The sequence below is a fragment of the Hyla sarda genome, chromosome 10 (genome assembly GCF_029499605.1).
Source record: "Hyla sarda isolate aHylSar1 chromosome 10, aHylSar1.hap1, whole genome shotgun sequence".
Taxonomy (NCBI): Eukaryota; Metazoa; Chordata; class Amphibia; order Anura; family Hylidae; genus Hyla; species Hyla sarda.
The window spans coordinates 144,944,357-144,967,785 of record NC_079198.1 but is presented as its reverse complement, the minus strand read 5'-3'; the positions used below and the strand labels follow the sequence as shown (position 1 = coordinate 144,967,785).

Below are 23,429 nucleotides of genomic sequence, written 5' to 3'. Positions count from 1 at the left end.
TTTTCCCCCCACTGTATATAAATATATGAACGATGGAGAATTTATTTGCTTTAATTTATTTCATAATATCTTTTTATATTTTAATCTACTTTTCAAACTTTATTTTATTTAAATTTTTTTCATTTTTGCAATAAATAAAGAAAAATAAAGCTCATGACTCTTCCCCGATCCCTCCCACCCAGTATCAGCGCCAATCCTGACCTACAGAGAGAAGTGGCGTCATTGTAAGGAGAGGAGATCCCTGAAGGACATCCTGGGACTTCTAGTTCCACAGCAGAGGAGGAAGCTAAATTAATAGGATCTGCACCGGGTGAAATCTTTTTTCCCCTCAACCGAACCTGAACTCACCATGAACTCTTTGGGGGGTCTGGCGTCGTACAGTAAAGGCCCCTTCACCCGCTGCAGGTCATGGGTGGCGATGGTGGCCAGCGTCCTCTTCTCACACAGGTCGTCATGGAGCTTAGTCTAGAAAAAAAATGGAGATGGAAAACTGAGAAGAGTAAAGCGCGGATCCTGGTCACATGACCTCTATCGCCTGGAAATCACCAAACTGCTTCTGTATCTGTATGTCCCGGAGCCGTACAACAACCCTGTCATGTGCTGCCACCCAGTGGACTATCCACTACATGACACTAAAAAGAAACAGTGTCACAATTCACAACCCCCCCCCCCCCCCCCCAACTTCACACTAAAGGGGTCCCCAGCACTCACTTCTGCCCTCTCCACATTTCGGCCTTAGGAATTATACCTTTCTAATCAGAGGGGATGGGGCCAGTCAGGACCAAGAGAGTCACCAACATTTAGCCTTCACAGGAAAGGTGGAGGTTGTATAGTACGTTGTCAATTCTATTCACTACCCTGCTACCCTAGACCACCAGGGAATACAACATGAAGCGGCTTTCACATTGGACAACCAGGAACTAACATGTAGACCTCCTCTTCTCTACCCTAGACCACCAGGGAATAATATAGAACCATCCTCTCCTACCCTAGACCACCAGGGAATAATATAGAACCATCCTCTCCTACCCTAGACCACCAGGGAATACTACACAATACTCCTCTTCTACCCAGGACCCAGATAATGATATATATCCCCCTTCTTCTGCCCTAAATCACCAGGGAATAATAAATAACCCCCCTTTTCTATCCTAGACCACCAGAAAACAATATCTTATCCACTTCTACCCTAGACTACCAGGGATTTATATAATTAGCCCTCTTTTCTATTCCAGACCCCCCAGGATATAATACACTGCTCAAAAAAAATAAAGGGAACACAAAGAACACAATGTAACTAACTCCAAGTCACTGACACTTGTGTGAGATCCCACTGTCCACTCAGGAAGAACACTGATTGACAATCAATTTCACATGGAACAGACAACACGTGGAAATTATAGGCAATTAGCAAGACATCCCCAATAAAGGAGTGGTTCTGCAGGTGGTGACCACAGACCACTTTTCAGTTCCTATGCTTCCTGGCTGATGTTTTGGTCACTTTTGAATGCTGGCGGTGCTTTCACTGTAGTGGTAGCATGAGACGGAGTCTACAACCCACACAAGTGGCTCAGGTAGTGCAGCTCATCCAGGATGGCACATCAATGCGAGCTGTGACAAGAAGGTCAGAAACAGACTCCGTGAGGGTGGTATAAGGGCCCGACGTCCACAGGTGGGGGTTGTGTTTACAGCCCAACACCGTGCAGGATGTTTGGCATTTGCCAGAGAACACCAAGATTGGCAAATTCACCACTGGCGCCCTGTGCTCTTCACAGATGAAAGCAGGTTCACACTAAGCACATGTGACAGAGTCTGGAGATGCCATGGAGAACGTTCTGCTGCCTGTAACATCCTCCAGCATGACCAGTTTGGCGGTGGGTCAGTAATGGTGTGGGGTGGCATTTCTTTGGGGAGCCGCACAGCCCTCCATGTGTTACCAGAGGTAGCCTGACTGCCATTAGGTACAAGATGAGATCCTCAGACCCCTTGTGAGACCATATGCTGATGCGGTTGGGTTCCTCCTAATACAAGACAATGCTAGACCTCATGTGGCTGGAGTGTGTCAGCAGTTCCTACAAGAGGAAGGCATTGATGCTATGCACTGGCCGCCCGTTCCCCTGAATCCGATTGAGCACATCTGGGACGTCTCGCTCCTTCCACCACAGACTGTCCAGGAGTTGGTGGATGCTTTAGTCCAGGTCTGGGAGGACATCCCTCAGGAGACCATCCTCCACCTCATCAGGAGCATGCCCAGGCGGGGAGGTCATACGGGCACGTGGAGGCCACACACACTACTGAGCCTCATTGGGACTTGTATTAAGTACATTACATAAAGTTGGATCGGCCTGTAGTGGGGTTTTCCTCTATGATTTTGAGGGTGACTCCATATCCAGACCTCCAGGGGTTAATGATTTCCATTGATCATTTTTGGTGATTTTGTTGTCAGTGAATTCAACTATGTAAAGAGGAAAGGATTTCATACGATTAGTTCAGATCTACAATGTGTTATCGCAGGGAGACCTTTAGTTTTTTGAGCAGTGTATATAGACTCCCCTCTTTTACTCTAGACCACCAGGGAACAATATCTTATCTTCTACCCTAGACTACCAGGGATTTATATATAACCCTCTTTTCTATCCTGGACCCCCAGGGTATAATATACAGACCTCCCTCTTTCACCCTGGACCACCAGGGAATTATATAACCCCCCTCTTCTATTACCTGGGCTGTGAGGAAGCGTTTCAGGGCGTTCCCCGGCCTCAGGTTCATCCCTCTGACCACACAGCACACGATATACGGCCGGACGTCCTTCACGCTGGCACTGACCCTGACCGTGATGGCTGCTGGGTTCTCGGATATGTGCAGGATCCTCAGCATCATCTTATTCAGCCCGTCCTGCTCCTCGTCCTCCTCCTCTTCTCCCATCTCCTTCTTCTGTTTCCGCGGCTTCTTCTTCTTCTCCTCCTTGGCTGCGCCCTCCGCCTTGGGTTTCCCTTTGCCTCCCCCTCGGCCCCCGGCCCTCAGATACTCCAGGATGGACTTGGTCTGGCAGCCGTTCACCATCTTCTCCAGCCTCTTATCTTTCAGGTTGTTGCCCTTGAAGTTGATCTCCTTCAGCTTCGGGCAGTCGGCCAGCTCCTGCGGGATCTCGGTCAGCTGGTTATTGGACAGGTCCAGGCTCTGCCAACACAGGGTTAAATAGCGATTATTCCCCAAGTTTTCACTATTCCTGTCAGTAACTGGATTCCCCTCCTGTCTCCTGTAAACAGCTGGAGCTTGTTACAATGTATCAGTGCAGGTAAGGGCCACAAACTATTATGGTCGATCATATGTCAGCAAGAGGGATTTGTGCGCCTGCTACACCGATACACTGTAACAAACAGCAGCTGTGTATACCATTACGGTGAGGGAGTTTTTTTCATGCTGGCGATTTGTTACTTTTTGTGGAAATAATCTTTGTATAGATCAGTTTCCTGTGCGGGCATGCTGGGAGTTGTAGTTTAGCTGGAAGCCCCCTGGTTGGGAAGTAGTTTATACCGTAGAACTTTCCTATAGAGTTCATATCCTGCACACTGATGTGACCATATAACGGAGCACATGTGGGAACACGCCCAATATACATGTCTGGCCAATAGAAACGCAACATCCCAGATTTATCAAAATTACTGGGACAAAACCTGTCTGATGTATCCATAGCTGTTAACCCATAACAACCAATCACAGCTCAGCTCTCAGCCCATAGCAACCAATCACAGCTCAGCTCTCAGTTACCAATCACAGCTCAGCCCATGGTTGTTATGGGCTGAGAGCTGAGCTGTGATTGGTTGTTATGGGCTGAGAGCTGAGCTGTGATTGGTTGTTATGGACTGAGAGCTGAGCTGTGATTGGTTGCTATGGACTGAGAGCTGAGCTGTGATTGGTTGTTATGGGTTCATAGCTGAGCTGTGATTGGTTGTTATGGGCTGAGAGCTGAGCTGTGATTGGTTGTTATGGACTGAGAGCTGAGCTGTGATTGGTTGCTATGGACTGAGAGCTGAGCTGTGATTGGTTGTTATGGGTTCATAGCTGAGCTGTGATTGGTTGTTATGGGCTGAGAGCTGAGCTGTGATTGGTTGTTATGGACTGAGAGCTGAGCTGTGATTGGTTGCTATGGACTGAGAGCTGAGCTGTGATTGGTTGTTATGGGTTCATAGCTGAGCTGTGATTGGTTGTTATGGGCTGAGAGCTGAGCTGTGATTGGTTGTTATGGACTGAGAGCTGAGCTGTGATTGGTTGCTATGGGCTGAGAGCTGAGCTGTGATTGGTTGCTATGGACTGAGAGCTGAGCTGTGATTGGTTGTTATGGGTTCATAGCTGAGCTGTGATTGGTTGTTATGGGCTGAGAGCTGAGCTGTGATTGGTTGTTATGGACTGAGAGCTGAGCTGTGATTGGTTGCTATGGACTGAGAGCTGAGCTGTGATTGGTTGTTATGGGTTCATAGCTGAGCTGTGATTGGTTGTTATGGGCTGAGAGCTGAGCTGTGATTGGTTGTTATGGACTGAGAGCTGAGCTGTGATTGGTTGCTATGGGCTGAGAGCTGAGCTGTGATTGGTTGCTATGGGCTGAGAGCTGAGCTGTGATTGGTTGCTATGGGCTGAGAGCTGAGCTGTGATTGGTTGCTATGGGCTGAGAGCTGAGCTGTGATTGGTTGTTATGAGCTGAGCTGTGATTGGTTGTTATGGGAGAGCTGACCTGTGATTGGTTACTATGAGCTGAGCTGTGATTGGTTACTATGGGCTGAGAGATGAGCTGTGATTGGTTGTTATGGGAGAGCTGACCTGTGATTGGTTGTTATGGGCTGAGAGCTGAGCTGTGATTGGTTGTTATGAGCTGAGCTGTGATTGGTTGCTATGGGCTGAGAGCTGAGCTGTGATTGGTTGTTATGGGAGAGCTGACCTGTGATTGGTTACTATGAGCTGAGCTGTGATTAGTTGTTATGGGCTGAGAGCTGAGCTGTGATTGGTTGTTATGAGCTGAGCTGTGATTAGTTGTTATGGGCTGAGAGCTGAGCTGTGATTGGTTGTTATGAGCTGAGCTGTGATTGGTTGCTATGGGCTGAGAGCTGAGCTGTGATTGGCTGTTATGGGCTGAGAGCTGAGCTGTGATTGGTTGCTATGGACACCAGACAGGTTTGGTCTCAGTCTGGGCCTGTATACTGTGGAGCGGCCATTAATATTTGAGCAGAGGAGTCTGAGAACCAGCGCTCCCATCTAACACCACCCTCACTATACAGCAGTGACCTCCTTCAGGGCAGTAGTCCTATCCCCCCTCTATATACCCCTCTCCTCTATATATACACGCCTCTCCTGTATACACCCGGTCTCTCCCTCTATATATACCCGGGGTGGTCACCTTCAGGGCGGGCAGCAGTCCTATATCCTCTATATATACCCCTGGTCTCTCCTCCCATATATACCCCTGGTCTCTCCTCCCGTATATACCCCTGGTCTCTCCTCCCGTATATACCCCTGGTCTCTCCTCCCGTATATACCCCTGGTCTCTCCTCCCGTATATACCCCTGGTCTCTCCTCCCGTATATACCCCTGGTCTCTCCTCCCGTATATACCCCTGGTCTCTCCTCCCGTATATACCCCTGGTCTCTCCTCTCCTCTATATATACACCTCTCTCTCTATATATACACCGTCTCTCCTCCTGTATATACCCGGGGTGGTCACCTTCAGGGCGGGCAGCAGTCCTATATCCTCTATATATACCCCGTCTCTCCTCTCCTCCTGTATATACCCCGTCTCTCCTCTCCTCCTGTATATACCCCGTCTCTCCTCTCCTCCTGTATATACCCCGTCTCTCCTCTCCTCCTGCATATACCCCGTCTCTCCTCTCCTCCTGCATATACCCCGTCTCTCCTCCTGTATATACCCCGTCTCTCCTCCTGTATATACCCCGTCTCTCCTCTCCTCCTGCATATACCCCGTCTCTCCTCTCCTCCTGCATATACCCCGTCTCTCCTCTCCTCCTGCATATACCCCGTCTCTCCTCTCCTCCTGCATATACCCCGTCTCTCCTCCTGCATATACCCCGTCTCTCCTCCTGTATATACCCCGTCTCTCCTCCTGTATATACCCCGTCTCTCCTCCTGTATATACCCCGTCTCTCCTCCTGCATATACCCCGTCTCTCCTCCTGTATATACCCCGTCTCTCCTCCTGTATATACCCCGTCTCTCCTCCTGTATATACCCCGTCTCTCCTCCTGTATATACCCCGTCTCTCCTCCTGTATATACCCCGTCTCTCCTCCTGCATATACCCCGTCTCTCCTCCTGTATATACCCCGTCTCTCCTCCTGTATATATACTAGGGATGTAAGAAAAAAATCGATTCTTGCGATAATCGCGATTTTTTCATTTGCCGATACTGAATTGATTCAAAATATTTTTGAATCGATTCTTTTAGGGATGTGGAATTTTTATCTCCTGACGCCTGGAACAGCATGTCCTGTCCTGTCCTGTCCTGTCCTGTCCTGTCATGTCCTGTCATGTCCTGTCATGTCCTGTCATGTCCTGTCCTGTCATGTCCTGTCCTGTCATGTCCTGTCCTGTCCTGTCCTGTCATGTCATGTCCCGGGCATCAGGAGATAAAAGTTCCACATTTGTGGAGCCGGGCAGGCCGGATCTGACACAGCGTCGCTCTGGGTGTATGGAGCGGGGTCCGACTCGTGCCCGCTCCGTACTATGCGACCCCCGGCTGATTTCAGTAGCCGGGGGCCGCCGCTAATAGCCAGCATGCAGCGATCGCCGCGGCTGGCTATTAAAGGAGTACTCCGGTGCGCACTTTTCTCATGTTATCCCGTCCGGGCTGCAAAATAAAAGAAAACGCACTTTCTCTTACCTGCCAACGAGCCCGCGGAGCTCCGGTACAGTCCGGTACAGGTGTTCGGTCCCCGGGCTGTATTCTTCTTACTCCTGTTAGTCCGGCACATCACACGGAGCTTCAGCCTATCACCAGCGGAGGCGGGACATCGCTGCGGACGGTGATAGGCTGAAGCTCCATGTGACGTGCCGGGCTAACAGGAGTAATAAGAATACAGCCCGGGGACCAAACACCTGTACCGGACTGTACCGGAGCTCCGGGGGGAGGTGCAGGTAAGAGAAAGTGCGTTTTATTTTGCAGCCCGGACGGGATAACATGAGAAAAGTGCGCACCGGAGTACTAGATCGCCGCTGTCAAAGCTGAGAGCGCCGTCTATTGGGATCTATGAATGCTCCCAGGTGGGCGATGTATCGGGATATATCGAATCGCCACACTGGTATCGCGAATCGAATCGCCAAATTATTGGCGATTCACACCCCTAATATATACACCTCTCCCCCTGTATATACCCCGTCTCTCCTCTCCTCCTGTATATACCCCGTCTCTCCTCCCGTATATATACCTGGAGTGGTCACCTTCAGGGCGGGCAGCAGTCCTATATCCTCTATATATACCCACCACCTCTATATATACCCCTCTCCTCTATATATACCCCGTCTCTCCCCCTGTATATACCCCGTCTCTCCCCCTGTATATACCCCGTCTCTCCCCCTGTATATACCCCGTCTCTCCCCCTGTATATATACCTGGAGTGGTCACCTTCAGGGCGGGCAGCAGTCCTATATTCTCTATATATACCCACCCCCTCTATATATACCCCTCTCCTCTATATATACCCCGTCTCTCCCCCTGTATATACCCCGTCTCTCCCCCTGTATATACCCCGTCTCTCCCCCTGTATATACCCCGTCTCTCCCCCTGTATATACCCCGTCTCTCCCCCTGTATATACCCCGTCTCTCCCCCTGTATATACCCCGTCTCTCCCCCTGTATATACCCCGTCTCTCCCCCTGTATATACCCCGTCTCTCCCCCTGTATATACCCCTCTCCTCTCCCCCTGTATATACCCCTCTCCTCTCCCCCTGTATATACCCCTCTCCTCTCCCCCTGTATATACCCCTCTCCTCTCCCCCTGTATATACCCCTCTCTCCTCTCCCCCTGTATATACCCCTCTCTCCTCCTGTATATACCCCGTCTCTCCTCCTGTATATACCCCGTCTCTCCCCCTGTATATACCCCGTCTCTCCCCCTGTATATACCCCTCTCTCCCCCTGTATATACCCCTCTCCTCTCCCCCTGTATATACCCCTCTCCTCTCCCCCTGTATATACCCCGTCTCTCCCCCTGTATATACCCCTCTCTCCTCCTGTATATACCCCTCTCCTCTCCCCCTGTATATACCCCGTCTCTCCCCCTGTATATACCCCTCTCTCCTCCTGTATATACCCCGTCTCTCCTCCTGTATATACCCCGTCTCTCCCCCTGTATATACCCCGTCTCTCCCCCTGTATATACCCCTCTCTCCTCCTGTATATACCCCTCTCCTCTCCCCCTGTATATACCCTGTCTCTCCCCCTGTATATACCCCTCTCTCCTCCTGTATATACCCCTCTCCTCTCCCCCTGTATATACCCCGTCTCTCCCCCTGTATATACCCCTCTCTCCTCCTGTATATACCCCGTCTCTCCTCCTGTATATACCCCTCTCTCCTCCTGTATATACCCCGTCTCTCCCCCTGTATATACCCCGTCTCTCCCCCTGTATATACCCCGTCTCTCCCCCTGTATATACCCCGTCTCTCCCCCTGTATATACCCCTCTCTCCCCCTGTATATACCCCTCTCTCCCCCTGTATATACCCCTCTCTCCTCCTGTATATACCCCTCTCCTCTCCCCCTGTATATACCCCGTCTCTCCTCCAGTATATACCCGGGGAGGTCACCTTCAGGGCGGGCAGCAGTCCCACGTCCCCCCGCAGCTCCCGGATCTCGTTGTCCGCCGCCTGGATGGAGCTGAGGAGGCTGAGGCGGGGGTTCAGCAGGCCGGGGGGGAGGCCGCTCAGCCGGTTCCGGGACACGTTGATGGCCGCCATCTTGGTGCACTTCTCCAGCCCCGGGGGCAGCTCGCGGAGCCGGTTCCAGCTGACATTGATCGCGCACAGATCGGGGAGGAGACCCAGCTCTGCCGGCAGCTCCTCCAGCTCGTTCCCGGACACGTCCAGCACCCTGAGGCCGCGCAGTAGCTCCAGCTCCCGGGGGAGGCTCCGCAGCTGGTTCCGGCACAGGATGAGGCTCTGCAGGTGACACAGGCGGCCGAGCTCCCCCGGCAGATCCCGCAGCTCCGCGCAGCCGCTCACCTCCAGGTGATTGAGGAGGGAGAGAGAGAAGAGCGCAGCCGGGAGCTGCCCACCGCCCGCCCGGAGACGATCATCCGCCGCCTGCAGCACCAGCTCCCGCCGCTTCTCCTGCTCCGCGCGCTCGATCTCCGGCCACTGCGCCGCCATGTCTGACAGGGAAGACACGTGCAGCTACGGAAACACTGCGGAGCCAATCAGAGGGAGAGACGTCATCACCAGAGGGGAACCAGAGCCAATCATAGAGCGAGACGTCATCAGCTGTCAAATGAAAGTTTCAATGGAGAGACCGGAGCCAATCAGAGGGGGAGACGTCATCACCTATCAGGTCAAAGGACAAATAAAAGCCGAAGCCAATCAGAGGACATGATGTCATCATCAACAGGTAATGGAGACGTGATGTAATTTATCTCAAGGCCAATTCATACCGTATTTAGACACTAGAGGTAGATGTAGAGTCACAAATGAGGGATACAGTGTGAACAGCGTCCTACAGAGGCAGAATACAAAATCCTCTGTGAGGTGAAGTGATGTCACAGTACAGAGATAATACACACAGTGATGTCACAGTACAGGGATAATACACAGTGATGTCACAGTACAGGGATAATACACACAGTGATGTCACAGTACAGGGATAATACACACAGTGATGTCACAGTACAGGGATAATACACAGTGATGTCACAGTACAGGGATAATACACACAGTGATGTCACAGTACAGGGATAATACACACAGTGATGTCACAGTACAGGGAAAACACACAGTGATGTCACAGTACAGGGATAATATACAGTGATGTCACAGTACAGGGATAATACACAGTGATGTCACAGTACAGAGATAATACACAGTGATGTCACAGTACAGAGATAATACACACAGTGATGTCACAGTACAGGGATAATACACACAGTGATGTCACAGTACAGGGATAATACACACAGTGATGTCACAGTACAGAGATAATACACAGTGATGTCACAGTACAGAGATAATACACAGTGATGTCACAGTACAGAGATAATACACAGTGATGTCACAGTACAGAGATAATACACAGTGATGTCACAGTACAGAGATAATATACAGTGATGTCACAGTACAGAGATAATATACAGTGATGTCACAGTACAGAGATAATACACACAGTGATGTCACAGTACAGGGATAATACACACAGTGATGTCACAGTACAGGGATAATACACAGTGATGTCACAGTACAGAGATAATACACACAGTGATGTCACAGTACAGGGATAATACACACAGTGATGTCACAGTACAGGGATAATACACAGTGATGTCACAGTACAGAGATAATACACAGTGATGTCACAGTACAGAGATAATATACAGTGATGTCACAGTACAGAGATAATATACAGTGATGTCACAGTACAGGGATAATACACAGTGATGTCACAGTACAGAGATAATATACAGTGATGTCACAGTACAGGGATAATACACACAGTGATGTCACAGTACAGAGATAATACACAGTGATGTCACAGTACAGGGATAATACACAGTGATGTCACAGTACAGGGATAATACACATTGATGTCACAGTACAGGGATAATACACAGTGATGTCGCAGTACAGGGATAATATACAATGATGTCACAGTACAGAGATAATACACACAGTGATGTCACAGTACAGGGGTAATACACACAGTGATGTCACAGTACAGAGATAATACACAGTGATGTCACAGTACAGGGATAATATACAGTGATGTCACAGTACAGGGATAATACACACAGTGATGTCACAGTACAGGGATAATACACACAGTGATGTCACAGTACAGAGATAATACACACAGTGATGTCACAGTACAGGGATAATACACAGTGATTTCACAGTACAGGGATAATACACAGTGATGTCACAGTACAGGTATAATACACAGTGATGTCACAGTACAGGGATAATATACAGTGATGTCACAGTACAGAGATAATACACAGTGATGTCACAGTACAGAGATAATACACACAGTGATGTCACAGTACAGAGATAATACACACAGTGATGTCACAGTACAGGGATAATACACAGTGATGTCACAGTACAGAGATAATACACAGTGATGTCACAGTACAGAGATAATACACAGTGATGTCACAGTACAGGGATAATACACAGTGATGTCACAGTTCAGAGATAATACACACAGTGATGTCACAGTACAGGGATAATACACACAGTGATGTAACAGTACAGAGATAATACACACAGTGATGTCACAGTACAGGGATAATACACAGTGATGTCACAGTACAGAGATAATACACAGTGATGTCACAGTACAGAGATAATACACAGTGATGTCACAGTACAGGGATAATACACACAGTGATGTCACAGTACAGGGATAATATACACAGTGATGTCACAGTACAGAGATAATACACAGTGATGTCACAGTACAGGGATAATATACACAGTGATGTCACAGTACAGGGATAATACACAGTGATGTCACAGTACAGGGATAATATACACAGTGATGTCACAGTACAGGGATAATACACACAGTGATGTAACAGTACAGAGATAATACACACAGTGATGTCACAGTACAGGGATAATACACAGTGATGTCACAGTACAGGGATAATACACAGTGATGTCACAGTACAGAGATAATACACAGTGATGTCACAGTACAGAGATAATACACACAGTGATGTCACAGTACAGGGATAATACACAGTGATGTCACAGTACAGGGATAATACACAGTGATGTCACAGTACAGGGATAATACACACAGTGATGTCACAGTACAGGGATAATACACAGTGATGTCACAGTACAGGGATAATACACACAGTGATGTCACAGTACAGGGATAATACACAGTGATGTCACAGTACAGGGATAATACACAGTGATGTCACAGTACAGGGATAATACACAGTGATGTCACAGTACAGGGATAATACACACAGTGATGTCACAGTACAGGGATAATACACAGTGATGTCACAGTACAGGGATAATACACAGTGATGTCACAGTACAGGGATAATACACAGTGATGTCACAGTACAGGGATAATACACAGTGATGTCACAGTACAGGGATAATACACAGTGATGTCACAGTACAGGGATAATACACAGTGATGTCACAGTACAGGGATAATACACAGTGATGTCACAGTACAGGGATAATACAGTGTTTATATTTCGCACTGATCGCTCCCTGTAGATCCGTCTTCTGATCATTCTCTGCTGATCTCCCCCTATATTTCGGGGCCCCAGGGCTCTGTACATTTTCTAGGATTTGTGTAGGGATGGGGGTCGGGATCGGGGACCTTATAATTTATGGTGAGAACATTTACACTGAGCCTCTTAGTGGTCGTGGACTCGGCGTCGTCTGGTGATGATTCCCACGTATAGACGGCGGTTGTAGTCATTATGTCATTCGCCTCTTTTGATGGGATTTATTTTTACCCCCCGTAAATGACAGAGTCCGGAGTCGGCTGCTAAAACGGGAGAAAATAATTCACAGTATAGGATAAAAGTATAGAGGGAAAACAGCGGAAATACGGGAAAGCGCCAATTACTGGGAGCTAAAACAGTCCCTGAACACTATGGACGGTCGGCGCCGTACAGACAGCGACAGGAACATTGTCAGTCACATGACTGTATTCATAACGTGTCATTTACTCTTGTACCAGCGCCATCTAGTGGCCATTTACATTTATCTTAGAACAAGTGTGTCCCAGTGCAGGCACCGTAGCTTTCACCTATGAACTCTGGTGACATCATCAGCCGGTATAGCAGCCATCTTCTCTTATCTCTCTTTTACATCCGGCGCGTCGTCTTTCATTCTGGTTCATGGTGGCGACGCTGATGTGTACGTTGTTACCTGATGTTGTCGTTTACATCTTTACGCTGAGTGATTTGTTTTCATGTTTTGTTGTTAAAGTTTATAGTCAGCAGCTTCTCATACAGATTGGATAGCGGGCTGCTCAGTATATAGCTGTGTATACTCTGCTCAGTATATATATATATGTGTATACTCTGCTCAGTATATAGCTGTGTATACTCTGCTCAGTATATATATATATCTGTGTATACTCTGCAGGCTGCTCAGTATATATCTGTGTATACTCTGCTCAGTATATATATAGCTGTGTATACTCTGCTCAGTATATATATATCTGTGTATACTCTGCTCAGTATATATATATATGTGTATACTCTGCTCAGTATATAGCTGTGTATACTCTGCTCAGTATATATATATATCTGTGTATACTCTGCAGGCTGCTCAGTATATATCTGTGTATACTCTGCTCAGTATATATATAGCTGTGTATACTCTGCTCAGTATATATATAGCTGTGTATACTCTGCTCAGTATATATATAGCTGTGTATACTCTGCTCAGTATATATATAGCTGTGTATACTCTGCTCAGTATATATATAGCTGTGTATACTCTGCTCAGTATATATATCTAGCTGTGTATACTCTGCTCAGTATATAGCTGTGTATACTCTGCTCAGTATATATATAGCTGTGTATACTCTGCTCAGTATATATATAGCTGTGTATACTCTGCTCAGTATATATATAGCTGTGTATACTCTGCTCAGTATATATATAGCTGTGTATACTCTGCTCAGTATATATATAGCTGTGTATACTCTGCTCAGTATATATATAGCTGTGTATACTCTGCTCAGTATATATATAGCTGTGTATACTCTGCTCAGTATATATATAGCTGTGTATACTCTGCTCAGTATATAGCTGTGTATACTCTGCTCAGTATATAGCTGTGTATACTCTGCTCAGTATATAGCTGTGTATACTCTGCTCAGTATATATAGCTGTGTATACTCTGCTCAGTATATATAGCTGTGTATACTCTGCTCAGTATATATATAGCTGTGTATACTCTGCTCAGTATATATATAGCTGTGTATACTCTGCTCAGTATATAGCTGTGTATACTCTGCTCAGTATATATATAGCTGTGTATACTCTGCTCAGTATATATATAGCTGTGTATACTCTGCTCAGTATATATATAGCTGTGTATACTCTGCTCAGTATATATATAGCTGTGTATACTCTGCTCAGTATATATATAGCTGTGTATACTCTGCTCAGTATATATATAGCTGTGTATACTCTGCTCAGTATATATATAGCTGTGTATACTCTGCTCAGTATATATATAGCTGTGTATACTCTGCTCAGTATATATATAGCTGTGTATACTCTGCTCAGTATATATATATATATATATATATATATATAGCTGTGTATACTCTGCTCAGTATATATATATATAGCTGTGTATACTCTGCTCAGTATATATATATATATAGCTGTGTATACTCTGCTCAGTATATATATATATAGCTGTGTATACTCTGCTCAGTATATATATATAGCTGTGTATACTCTGCTCAGTATATATATAGCTGTGTATACTCTGCTCAGTATATATATAGCTGTGTATACTCTGCTCAGTATATATATAGCTGTGTATACTCTGCTCAGTATATATATAGCTGTGTATACTCTGCTCAGTATATATATAGCTGTGTATACTCTGCTCAGTATATATATAGCTGTGTATACTCTGCTCAGTATATATATAGCTGTGTATACTCTGCTCAGTATATATATAGCTGTGTATACTCTGCTCAGTATATAGCTGTGTATACTCTGCTCAGTATATAGCTGTGTATACTCTGCTCAGTATATATAGCTGTGTATACTCTGCTCAGTATATATATAGCTGTGTATACTCTGCTCAGTATATATATAGCTGTGTATACTCTGCTCAGTATATATATAGCTGTGTATACTCTGCTCAGTATATATATAGCTGTGTATACTCTGCTCAGTATATATATAGCTGTGTATACTCTGCTCAGTATATATATAGCTGTGTATACTCTGCTCAGTATATATATAGCTGTGTATACTCTGCTCAGTATATATATAGCTGTGTATACTCTGCTCAGTATATATATAGCTGTGTATACTCTGCTCAGTATATATATAGCTGTGTATACTCTGCTCAGTATATATATATATATAGCTGTGTATACTCTGCTCAGTATATATATAGCTGTGTATACTCTGCTCAGTATATATATATAGCTGTGTATACTCTGCTCAGTATATATATATAGCTGTGTATACTCTGCTCAGTATATATATAGCTGTGTATACTCTGCTCAGTATATATATAGCTGTGTATACTCTGCTCAGTATATATATAGCTGTGTATACTCTGCTCAGTATATAGCTGTGTATACTCTGCTCAGTATATAAGCTGTGTATACTCTGCTCAGTATATATAGCTGTGTATACTCTGCTCAGTATATATATAGCTGTGTATACTCTGCTCAGTATATATATAGCTGTGTATACTCTGCTCAGTATATATATAGCTGTGTATACTCTGCTCAGTATATATATATAGCTGTGTATACTCTGCTCAGTATATATATATAGCTGTGTATACTCTGCTCAGTATATATATATAGCTGTGTATACTCTGCTCAGTATATATATATAGCTGTGTAGACTCTGCTCAGTATATATATATAGCTGTGTAGACTCTGCTCAGTATATATATATATAGCTGTGTATACTCTGCTCAGTATATATATCTAGCTGTGTATACTCTGCTCAGTATATATATCTAGCTGTGTATACTCTGCTCAGTATATATATCTAGCTGTGTATACTCTGCTCAGTATATATATCTAGCTGTGTATACTCTGCTCAGTATATATCTAGCTGTGTATACTCTGCTCAGTATATATATAGCTGTGTATACTCTGCTCAGTATATATATAGCTGTGTATACTCTGCTCAGTATATATATAGCTGTGTATACTCTGCTCAGTATATATATAGCTGTGTATACTCTGCTCAGTATATATATAGCTGTGTATACTCTGCTCAGTATATATATAGCTGTGTATACTCTGCTCAGTATATATATAGCTGTGTATACTCTGCTCAGTATATATAGCTGTGTATACTCTGCTCAGTATATATATAGCTGTGTATACTCTGCTCAGTATATATATAGCTGTGTATACTCTACTCAGTATATATAGCTGTGTATACTCTGCTCAGTATATATATATAGCTGTGTATACTCTGCTCAGTATATATATATATCTGTGTATACTCTGCTCAGTATATATATAGCTGTGTATACTCTGCTCAGTATATATAAAGCTGTGTATACTCTGCTCAGTATATATATAGCTGTGTATACTCTGCTCAGTGTATATATATATATATCTGTGTATACTCTGCTCAGTATATATATTGTTGTGTATACTCTGCTCAGTATATATATATATATATATATATATATATATATATATATATATAGCTGTGTATACTCTGCTCAGTATATATATAGCTGTGTATACTCTGCTCAATATAGATATAGCTGTGTATACTCTGCTCAGTATATATATATATATAGCTGTGTATACTCTGCTCAGTGTATGTATAGCTGTGAATACTCTGCTCAGTATATATATATAGCTGTGTATACTCTGCTCAGTATATATATAGCTGTGTATACTCTGCTCAGTATATATATATAGCTGTGTATACTCTGCTCAGTTTATATATATATATGTGTATACTCTGCTCAGTATATATATATATAGCTGTGTATACTCTGCTCAGTATATATATAGCTGTGTATACTCTGCTCAGTGTATGTATAGCTGTGTATACTCTGCTCAGTATATATATATATATATATATAGCTGTGGATACTCTGCTCAGTATAAATATAGCTGTGTATACTCTGCTCAGTATATATAGAGCTGTTTATACTCTGCTCAGTTTATATATATGTGTATACTCTGCTCAGTATATATATATAGCTGTGTATACTCTGCTCAGTATATATATATAGCTGTGTATACTCTGCTCAGTATATATATATCTGTGTATACTCTGCTCAGTATATATATATATATCTGTGTATACTCTGCTCAGTATATATATAGCTGTGTATACTCTGCTCAGTGTATATATATATATATATATATATATGTGTATACTCTGCTCAGTATATATATTGTTGTGTATACTCTGCTCAGTATATATATATATATATAGCTGTGTATACTCTGCTCAGTGTGTATATATATATATATATATATATCTGTGTATACTCTGCTCAGTATATATATAGCTGTGTATACTCTGCTCAGTATGTATATATATATATAGCTGTGTATACTCTGCTCAGTATATAGCTGTGTATACTCTGCTCAGTATATATATAGCTGTGTATACTCTGCTCAGTAAATATATATATATATATATATATATAGCTGTGTATACTCTGCTCAGTAAATATATATATATATATATATATATATATATAGCTGTGTATACTCTGCTCAGTATATAGCTGTGTATACTCTGCTCAGTATATATATAGCTGTGTATACTCTGCTCAGTATATATATAGCTGTGTATACTCTGCTCAGTATATATATAGCTGTGTATACTCTGCTCAGTATATATATAGCTGTGTATACTCTGCTCAGTATATATAGCTGTGTATACTCTGCTCAGTATATATATATATATATATATATATATATATATATGTGTATACTCTGCTCAGTATATATATAGCTGTGTATACTCTGCTCAGTATATATATAGCTGTGTATACTCTGCTCAGTATATATATAGCTGTGTATACTCTGCTCAGTATATATATAGCTGTGTATACTCTGCTCAGTATATATATGTGTATACTCTGCTCAGTATATAGCTGTGTATACTCTGCTCAGTATATATATAGCTGTGTATACTCTGCTCAATATATAATATATATATATATATATATATATATATATATATAGCTGTGTATACTCTGCTCAGTATATAGCTGTGTATACTCTGCTCAGTATATATATATATCTTTGTATACTCTGCTCAGTATATATATATATAGCTGTGTATACTCTGCTCAGTATATAGCTGTGTATACTCTGCTCAGTATATATATAGCTGTGTATACTCTGCTCAGTATATATATATCTGTGTATACTCTGCTCAGTATATATATAGCTGTGTATACTCTGCTCAGTATATATATAGCTGTGTATACTCTGCTCAGTGTATATATATAGCTGTGTATACTCTGCTCAGTATGTATATAGCTGTGTATACTCTGCTCAGTATAATATATATAGCTGTGTATACTCTGCTCAGTATATATATATAGCTGTGTATACTCTGCTCAGTATATATATAGCTGTGTATACTCTGCTCAGTATATATATAGCTGTGTATACTCTGCTCAGTATATATAGCTGTGTATACTCTGCTCAGTATATATATAGCTGTGGATACTCTGCTCAGTATATATATAGCTGTGTATACTCTGCTCAGTATATATATATGCTGTGTACTCTGCTCAGTATATATATATATATCTGTGGATACTCTGCTCAGTATATATATAGCTGTGTATACTCTGCTCAGTATATATATATATAGCTGTGTATACTCTGCTCAGTATATATATATATATATATAGCTGTGTATACTCTGTTCAGTATATATCTGTGTATACTCTGTTCAGTATATATCTGTGTATACTCTGTTCAGTATATATCTGTGTATACTCTGCTCAGTATATAGCTGTGTATACTCTGCTCAGTATATATAGCTGTGTATACTCTGCTCAGTATATATATAGCTGTGTATACTCTGCTCAGTATATATATAGCTGTGTATACTCTGCTCAGTATATATATAGCTGTGTATACTCTGCTCAGTGTATATATATATATATCTGTGTATACTCTGCTCAGTATATATATTGTTGTGTATACTCTGCTCAGTATATATATATATATATATATAGCTGTGTATACTCTGCTCAGTATATATATAGCTGTGTATACTCTGCTCAGTATATATATATAGCTGTGTATACTCTGCTCAGTATATATATATATAGCTGTGTATACTCTGCTCAGTGTATGTATAGCTGTGAATACTCTGCTCAGTATATATATATAGCTGTGGATACTCTGCTCAGTATATATATATATATATATATATATATATATATATATATATATATAGCTGTGTATACTCTGCTCAGTATATATATATAGCTGTGTATACTCTGCTCAGTATATATATAGCTGTGTATACTCTGCTCAGTATATATATATAGCTGTGTATACTCTGCTCAGTTTATATATATATATGTGTATACTCTGCTCAGTATATATATATATAGCTGTGTATACTCTGCTCAGTATATATATAGCTGTGTATACTCTGCTCAGTGTATGTATAGCTGTGTATACTCTGCTCAGTATATATATATATATATATATAGCTGTGGATACTCTGCTCAGTATAAATATAGCTGTGTATACTCTGCTCAGTATATATAGAGCTGTTTATACTCTGCTCAGTTTATATATATGTGTATACTCTGCTCAGTATATATATATAGCTGTGTATACTCTGCTCAGTATATATATATAGCTGTGTATACTCTGCTCAGTATATATATATCTGTGTATACTCTGCTCAGTATATATATATATATCTGTGTATACTCTGCTCAGTATATATATAGCTGTGTATACTCTGCTCAGTGTATATATATATATATATATATATATGTGTATACTCTGCTCAGTATATATATTGTTGTGTATACTCTGCTCAGTATATATATATATATATAGCTGTGTATACTCTGCTCAGTGTGTATATATATATATATATATATATCTGTGTATACTCTGCTCAGTATATATATAGCTGTGTATACTCTGCTCAGTATGTATATATATATATAGCTGTGTATACTCTGCTCAGTATATAGCTGTGTATACTCTGCTCAGTATATATATAGCTGTGTATACTCTGCTCAGTAAATATATATATATATATATATATATATATAGCTGTGTATACTCTGCTCAGTAAATATATATATATATATATATATATATATATAGCTGTGTATACTCTGCTCAGTATATAAGCTGTGTATACTCTGCTCAGTATATATATAGCTGTGTATACTCTGCTCAGTATATATATAGCTGTGTATACTCTGCTCAGTATATATATAGCTGTGTATACTCTGCTCAGTATATATATAGCTGTGTATACTCTGCTCAGTATATATAGCTGTGTATACTCTGCTCAGTATATATATATATATATATATATATATATATATGTGTATACTCTGCTCAGTATATATATAGCTGTGTATACTCTGCTCAGTATATATATATAGCTGTGTATACTCTGCTCAGTATATATATAGCTGTGTATACTCTGCTCAGTATATATATAGCTGTGTATACTCTGCTCAGTATATATATGTGTATACTCTGCTCAGTATATAGCTGTGTATACTCTGCTCAGTATATATATAGCTGTGTATACTCTGCTCAATATATATATATATATATATATATATATATATATATATATATAGCTGTGTATACTCTGCTCAGTATATAGCTGTGTATACTCTGCTCAGTATATATATATATCTTTGTATACTCTGCTCAGTATATATATATAGCTGTGTATACTCTGCTCAGTATATAGCTGTGTATACTCTGCTCAGTATATATATAGCTGTGTATACTCTGCTCAGTATATATATATCTGTGTATACTCTGCTCAGTATATATATAGCTGTGTATACTCTGCTCAGTATATATATAGCTGTGTATACTCTGCTCAGTGTATATATATAGCTGTGTATACTCTGCTCAGTATGTATATAGCTGTGTATACTCTGCTCAGTATATCATATATAGCTGTGTATACTCTGCTCAGTATATATATATAGCTGTGTATACTCTGCTCAGTATATATATAGCTGTGTATACTCTGCTCAGTATATATATAGCTGTGTATACTCTGCTCAGTATATATAGCTGTGTATACTCTGCTCAGTATATATATAGCTGTGGATACTCTGCTCAGTATATATATAGCTGTGTATACTCTGCTCAGTATATATATATGTGTGTACTCTGCTCAGTATATATATATATATCTGTGGATACTCTGCTCAGTATATATATAGCTGTGTATACTCTGCTCAGTATATATATATATAGCTGTGTATACTCTGCTCAGTATATATATATATATATATAGCTGTGTATACTCTGTTCAGTATATATCTGTGTATACTCTGTTCAGTATATATCTGTGTATACTCTGTTCAGTATATATCTGTGTATACTCTGCTCAGTATATAGCTGTGTATACTCTGCTCAGTATATATAGCTGTGTATACTCTGCTCAGTATATATATAGCTGTGTATACTCTGCTCAGTATATATATAGCTGTGTATACTCTGCTCAGTATATATATAGCTGTGTATACTCTGCTCAGTGTATATATATATATATCTGTGTATACTCTGCTCAGTATATATATTGTTGTGTATACTCTGCTCAGTATATATATATATATATATATATAGCTGTGTATACTCTGCTCAGTATATATATAGCTGTGTATACTCTGCTCAGTATATATATATAGCTGTGTATACTCTGCTCAGTATATATATATAGCTGTGTATACTCTGCTCAGTGTATGTATAGCTGTGAATACTCTGCTCAGTATATATATATAGCTGTGGATACTCTGCTCAGTATATATATATATATATATATATATATATATATATATATATATATATAGCTGTGTATACTCTGCTCAGTATATATATATAGCTGTGTATACTCTGCTCAGTATATATATAGCTGTGTATACTCTGCTCAGTATATATATATAGCTGTGTATACTCTGCTCAGTTTATATATATATATGTGTATACTCTGCTCAGTATATATATATATATCTGTGTATACTCTGCTCAGTATATATATAGCTGTGTATACTCTGCTCAGTATATATATAGCTGTGTATACTCTGCTCAGTGTATGTATAGCTGTGTATACTCTGCTCAGTATATATATATATATATATATATATAGCTGTGGATACTCTGCTCAGTATAAATATAGCTGTGTATACTCTGCTCAGTATATATAGAGCTGTTTATACTCTGCTCAGTTTATATATATGTGTATACTCTGCTCAGTATATATATATATAGCTGTGTATACTCTGCTCAGTATATATATATAGCTGTGTATACTCTGCTCAGTATATATATATCTGTGTATACTCTGCTCAGTATATATATATATATCTGTGTATACTCTGCTCAGTATATATATAGCTGTGTATACTCTGCTCAGTGTATATATATATATATATATATATATATATATATGTGTATACTCTGCTCAGTATATATATTGTTGTGTATACTCTGCTCAGTATATATATATATATAGCTGTGTATACTCTGCTCAGTGTGTATATATATATATATATATATATATATATATATATATCTGTGTATACTCTGCTCAGTATATATATAGCTGTGTATACTCTGCTCAGTATGTATATATATATATATATTATAGCTGTGTATACTCTGCTCAGTATATAGCTGTGTATACTCTGCTCAGTATATATATAGCTGTGTATACTCTGCTCAGTAAATATATATATATATATATAGCTGTGTATACTCTGCTCAGTATATAGCTGTGTATACTCTGCTCAGTATATATATAGCTGTGTATACTCTGCTCAGTATATATATAGCTGTGTATACTCTGCTCAGTATATATATAAGCTGTGTATACTCTGCTCAGTATATATAGCTGTGTATACTCTGCTCAGTATATATATATATATATATATATGTGTATACTCTGCTCAGTATATATATAGCTGTGTATACTCTGCTCAGTATATATATATAGCTGTGTATACTCTGCTCAGTATATATATAGCTGTGTATACTCTGCTCAGTATATATATAGCTGTGTATACTCTGCTCAGTATATATATATGTGTATACTCTGCTCAGTATATAGCTGTGTATACTCTGCTCAGTATATATATAGCTGTGTATACTCTGCTCAATATATATATATATATATATAGCTGTGTATACTCTGCTCAGTATATAGCTGTGTATACTCTGCTCAGTATATATATATCTGTGTATACTCTGCTCAGTATATATATATATAGCTGTGTATACTCTGCTCAG

The 23,429-nt window shown here is 41.0% G+C and overlaps 1 protein-coding gene across 1 annotated transcript in view; it reads right to left on the bottom strand.

Annotated features, from left to right (window-relative positions):
* The window catches only part of LRRC47 (leucine rich repeat containing 47), a 29,616-nt gene extending 20,176 nt beyond the window's left edge, over positions 1 to 9,440 (bottom strand). Inside the window, exons 1-3 of the mRNA XM_056544357.1 lie at positions 8,813 to 9,440; positions 2,722 to 3,180; positions 349 to 465 (exon numbers count right to left, since the gene is read on the bottom strand). Coding sequence (XP_056400332.1) covers positions 349 to 465; positions 2,722 to 3,180; positions 8,813 to 9,373 — 1,137 coding nt within the window. The 5' untranslated portion in view covers positions 9,374 to 9,440. The remainder of the gene's footprint in view (positions 1 to 348; positions 466 to 2,721; positions 3,181 to 8,812) is intronic.
* Positions 9,441 to 23,429: the final 13,989 nt, after the last annotated feature.